The 5,460-nt window shown below is 39.4% G+C and overlaps 1 protein-coding gene across 1 annotated transcript in view; it reads right to left on the minus strand.

The window, feature by feature from the left end:
• The window catches only part of LOC102202593 (cytohesin-3-like), a 14,058-nt gene extending 8,816 nt beyond the window's left edge, over positions 1–5,242 (minus strand). The window contains exons 1-5 of the mRNA XM_005739971.2: positions 5,114–5,242; positions 4,540–4,613; positions 4,210–4,274; positions 2,313–2,379; positions 262–380 (exon numbers count right to left, since the gene is read on the minus strand). Coding sequence (XP_005740028.1) covers positions 262–380; positions 2,313–2,379; positions 4,210–4,274; positions 4,540–4,613; positions 5,114–5,153 — 365 coding nt within the window. The 5' untranslated portion in view covers positions 5,154–5,242. The remainder of the gene's footprint in view (positions 1–261; positions 381–2,312; positions 2,380–4,209; positions 4,275–4,539; positions 4,614–5,113) is intronic.
• Positions 5,243–5,460: the final 218 nt, after the last annotated feature.

A 5,460-nucleotide genomic window follows, 5' to 3' on the forward strand; every position in this document is an offset into this window, starting at 1 on the left:
AAAAAAACCACTCCATTGTGAGAGGTGGATATATGGTTTTATGTTTAGTGTGCAAACTGAAACCAATCATGTATGTGGGTGGAAAACTGGTGAAAAGTGAATCTTGGTGGCTTTTTAACATACCTACATAAATTGGTCTAAAGTAACCTGCTGCAGTTTCTCATTAAATTGCTTAGTAAGTTCAGCACACACGTTAATGTTTTTTTAGTTAAATCTCACAACTTTAAAGAAGGAGCAGGGAAACTTATACTAATACTCCACCTTTCTCCCAAGAAGTTTCCTATGGCGGTCTTATTGAGCCCCTCCTCTTTGTAAAGAAACTCTGCCACAGACTCTGCCCGCCATTCGAGAAGGCCATTTTCAACCAGGTACTGGACACCCTGAAGCAAGGGGGGAAATGGAAAGTCAGACATGTAAGAAATGAATTTGAAAACTAGGAGGACAAATTTTTAATCAGTGAATTAAATGTCTGTGGTGTGTTTTCATCGAGAAGGCAAATTAAGCAACAGGAAGCTTCGTGTTAAGTTTTGGCCACGGCTTTTAGTTCTTCTTGTCAGTGCTGCTAATTCTAACCTAGTTGAATCACACTTTAAAAAAGTTTTCTTCTTCTCCTTTTAAGATGTGAAGGGTTGAATGAATACCGCATGTTGTTATTGCTGCATCTCAAAAAGGTACTTAGAGACAGTTCTTCAAAATATGACTCTTAATTCTGAGTGCATACTCCTGCTAACCAAATCCACTTAGCACCCTTAACCCCAAGAAGACTATAAGCGTGTTATCCACCCACCTGTCTGCAGGCCTGAGCCCGCTCTGCACTCAGGCCTGCAGACACTCAGCTCTGAGCTGAAGACCCAGAAAGGAAGGAAGCAAAAAAAAAGAAAAAGAAAAAGATGGAGGTCGCAGTGGTGAAGTGGCGTCTCTGCCCCACTTCAGGGAACAGGATGTGGTTTTTCTCGCTTTTGCTCGAGTTGTGCGTCTGTGCCTGTGCACTGGTTGCACTTCTGAGCATCACATACACATCTCTCAACTCGACATCCGCTGTGTGTGGAGATATCTGTTACCGTGTTGCTGTTGACCTTCTGATACAGAGATGTTGAAGTGAGTGAAAGTAGAATTAAAACTTTTACTGTGACTAACAAAGTTTCCTTTAATCTCTTGAAATAAACAACACTGTGCATGTCAGAAGTAAATATAAAAGTATGCACTAAGAAATAGCACCATTTATGTATAATCTACAGGTATACAGCTCATGAGCAGTGACCCTACAGGTGTTGGCTCCTCCCCTTATCCTACTGGATAATGCTTGTGCCACCCACAATGGTTGGGTTACTGGATGAGGCACTGATATGCTGCTAAAAATTAAAGTTTAAAAATGCTGAAAAATAGAAACTATTATGTTAACAAACCTAGTCAAGGCTTAGGCACAAAGACAAACCTGTACATGAAGCCCAAGATGTGCCTTTAGTTCCTCTAATGGCCACTTGAAGGTGGCTTCAAATCAGTCCCCACAGACTCTCATGTTAAAATACTGACCTTTTCAAGAAAAATGATTGTTTGTCCGTGTGGATAGCTTCCCCTTCATATACCCTTGGTACTTGTCTTTATTTTAAGACATAAATTAGGCGTTTTAATGTAAAGTTATTGGAGTCAAAGGTTAAAATAACTACTTGGTTACAGTTGCAGGACCTTCATTATAATTCTTACATGACATCATGATAAAAGTGACATCAATATCTGAGGCTACTTTAACAGAAACAGCACTGACACCCTTTTACTACAATTTAGTTTGTAAAAGAAACACTGAGGATGACTTAAAACAGGGAAAATATAGCATATACTGATGTTTGGTTGACCCATCCATCTGTCTGGACCTCCACCCTAAACAGACTTTCTTGCTCTGATGTTTTTTGCAGTCATGTGACCACTGACCATGTGATGTTAAGGGTTAGTTTGTGAAAACCTCCTTGCAACTGGTTTGGTCTGACTAGTGGATTGCTAATTAAATGTTCACAAGCTGAAAATATTTATTTTCAGCTCATGTCGCACTCGTGTCACACTTTTTCAAGTTTTATTTCTGCTCAGTGAGTAGTTAGTGCGTGCTTCAGACTGGTATCTCCCATATAAACTACAGGCGACTACAGAAATCCATCTATAGCAACACCTAGCTTCTTTGTTTGCTCCTGTCACTGTCACTGGAAGATATGGAGTTTTTAAAAAAGTCTTACAAAGGATTGTCTTACTTTGTAGATTAAATAAAAAATCTTTCCTTAATGTATGAAAAATGTGTACACACAAATATGATATCAACTCACTTTTTTGGAGTCCATGTTAAATTTCTTTTTCCCACGTAGGAATTTCCTGTTCCTCGCAACATTTTTACTGCAACAGAAGACAAAAAATGTTGCAATGTTATAAATCATAAAGTTTTGTAGCTCATTTTGTTGTTTATTTTGAACTGAGAGCTGTGTTTGTCTGTTTTTTCGTGTTGAATATGAGGAGCTGGATTAATGTTTGGTTTCCTTTACTTCAGCAGTTTTTGATTTACTAAACATAAATAATACATATATTGGTATAAAAGACAATGAAAAGTTAACTTTGTGACTGATCAATGTTCAAGTTAAAATAAATCATTTTTTCTGTGAATTCATTTATCACACTCCAAACTACTTTCCGATAACGAGCGCTTTGTGATAAGTGGTCGGTGTTTTTGTGGCGTGCGTGCAGCAGTACTCAGAAACTGAGGTTGCGATGCCAGTAATGCAGCTATGTGTAAATGTAGTGTCACACTAGACTATTATCGCCTCATAAGTGCAACAGCAAAAGGCAGAAACTCCAAATAAGGACTCCCCATAGTGTCAAAAGACATTTTTCTCTCCAAATTTCTGTGACTGTAAGCGTGCTCATTAACTTTGTTTTATTACAGCTGGTGCTTCAGTTCGTGCCGGATCACAGTGTCTCCTCCAAAACACATTGTCTCTAATTACCAGCCTCCAAAGATGACTAAAAACTTTTGAAACATTTAGCAAAATAATGGGTAAAAGGTTAAAATAAAGGGTAGCACAGATGTGAAGTACCTGAATTAAACTGTGTGGATTTGTTTTAAAAGGAAAGCAGTAAAAATTGCTCTTTGTGGAACAATTTATGGAGAAAGTGATTGCAAGTGTCAAGTGAAAAGGCTTGACAAGCAAATTAAACAGAGGGAGTAGGTGGCCCCTGCCCCTCCTGACTGCTCAAGGCCACCACCAGCATATAGGTTATAAAATACATCTCCGTCTGTGACATTAAAGGCATATACACGTTCATTTTGGTCCAGTATTATTAGTGAGTCCCAATGTGTGGACCACAGCCCCCTGTAGGGTGGTTTAGGTACTGCATATGAGTCGGGAAAGGTTGTTTAAATCACTGTAAAAAAAAATTCTAATTAAATATTTCCAACAAAAAGCAAAAATAAAAATGAAACCATTTTATATCGTGTAAACGATGGACGTAGCTACACCAGCCAAAAGTTTGTGAAATCTCTTTATGAAGTCGCAATTTGAGCTTTTGGGTTTCTTGAACTACCAGCTAGCTAAAACAAGAGCTGAATCTGATGATGAAACTGTGCTTTTCTTGGCGAATAACTCATCAATCACAAATAAATACAAGATGACCTGAAATTATCAACTAATGAGCTCATCAGGAAAATATTCCCTGGGAGAAAAAGAACTGAGAGCAGTTTTCCAATGGAAAATCCTTGTGTGAGATTGAAAAACTAATGGTTGTCAGCTGGTTGCCAGCTAGTTGTATTGTGGTTATATTCTTATTTAAAAGCAAAGGGTTTCCCTGATGTGACAAAAGTATCACTTAGAGATGCAACTAAATGTTTGGGCCACAGAATATTTACAGATTACATAGTGGGCTTTGGGATTCTAAATATGGGAATGGTTGGTCTGAAAAGTGGCATCCTGGTCTAATTGGTGGTAAACCTAACACTAACAACCTAAAACAGTTAATCCGATTTGTTTATCAGGCTTGTGCAGTGCATCATCACACTGAAATGCCCCTGCTTCTGACTTGGTCAAATGCAAATCTGAGTAAAGGTGGCTGTGCGACTGAGCATTACGTGTGGTGTAGGAGACTAAGCTGAATCAAAGTGTCGCTTAAACAAGAGGAAGAAGCCATGCTGACTCAGAGAATAGCTGCTATAAGAATGCTTGTCCTCATACTCACTTCTGCTCCTTCAGTTCAGGGCTGTGGATTTTAGGCATGATGTGATTGATCTCCAATCTAAGTTTCTGCAAGAAAGAAGGCAGTGACGTTAGAGAAAGACCAAGGTTTGGTGTTACATCACAGATACTCGCAGACTCAATGATTCATGGTCAGTTTGTCGGCTATTATAAAGCAGCCTTCAAATCCTTCATATCTCAATTAAATGTTATGTATGAATGGCCTTTTGTGCGCTATGAAAAACTCTGCCGAGGCTGCTAGGAGTGGGTGCATACAGCAGAATAACGAGGCATTTTAATGAAAGACCTTAGAGGAAAATATTCACCGCAGTACCTGAATGTCATCCAGCAGCTCAAACTCATGCGCCTCACCCTGCCTCCTCGCTTCTGGTGGGAGTTTGATTGGAGCTGTTGGGTGACAGAAAGCATCAGTTACACTTCAGGATGGGGATAAATACACTTGATAATGCATTAATTAGCCATGCAACTCTGTGGACTGTCTTGACAACCCCCCCGCCTGCTCATTTTCACACACATTCATATATCACACCTTCACCCTTCACAGGTTAAAGAAGTGGTCAGTCAACACGCTTAAAATAGCTGCTTTTCTTCCTCTTTTGAACAAGAAGGGTTACTTTGAGTGCAGTGCAGCCACTAAAGCAGAATTTAAGTCCAAGTAATTTTTTTATAACGTTGTAAAAAAGTTCAGTTTCCTCCCTAGGCAAAGACATTATTGTGCATCGAAAGTAATATGAAAATAGCATGATATTCAAAGCAGCAGTTGTAAGCAGTTTGAGTTCTAAACTAAACCACACAAATAGTCAACACAAACATCATCAAAACCACTTTTAGTTTAAAGAAGCGGCAGCTTATGACAACGATTGAAAGTAAAAGATTAATAGGCATACCTTTTCCCCAGAGGAAGCTGTCTTTTCTGCGTATGGCCATGTTGTTGATGGTGCAGAGCGACTGACGGCTGCACAGGAAACAAACTCAGTCAGAGTGAAAAGAGGGCCGGCGCTGCCATTCGGAGACACAGCAGCGACACTGGAGGCGCTCCAGAGCTCAGCCAACAGCACCGCTTACAACTCGTCTGATGATGTGAAACATGGTAAAATGCCCATTGAGCAACAGACAGCTCATTCATGACCTTATCGCTATTACACGTTATTACACAAACACTGCAGCTGTGACCACTAAAGATAATGTCATAACATCAACAGGATGAAATCAGGCATTTTTAATTTAAAACAAC

This window comes from Pundamilia nyererei, unplaced genomic scaffold, assembly GCF_000239375.1.
Source record: "Pundamilia nyererei isolate P.nyererei 1_Seehausen unplaced genomic scaffold, PunNye1.0 scaffold00095, whole genome shotgun sequence".
NCBI lineage: Eukaryota > Metazoa > Chordata > Actinopteri > Cichliformes > Cichlidae > Pundamilia > Pundamilia nyererei.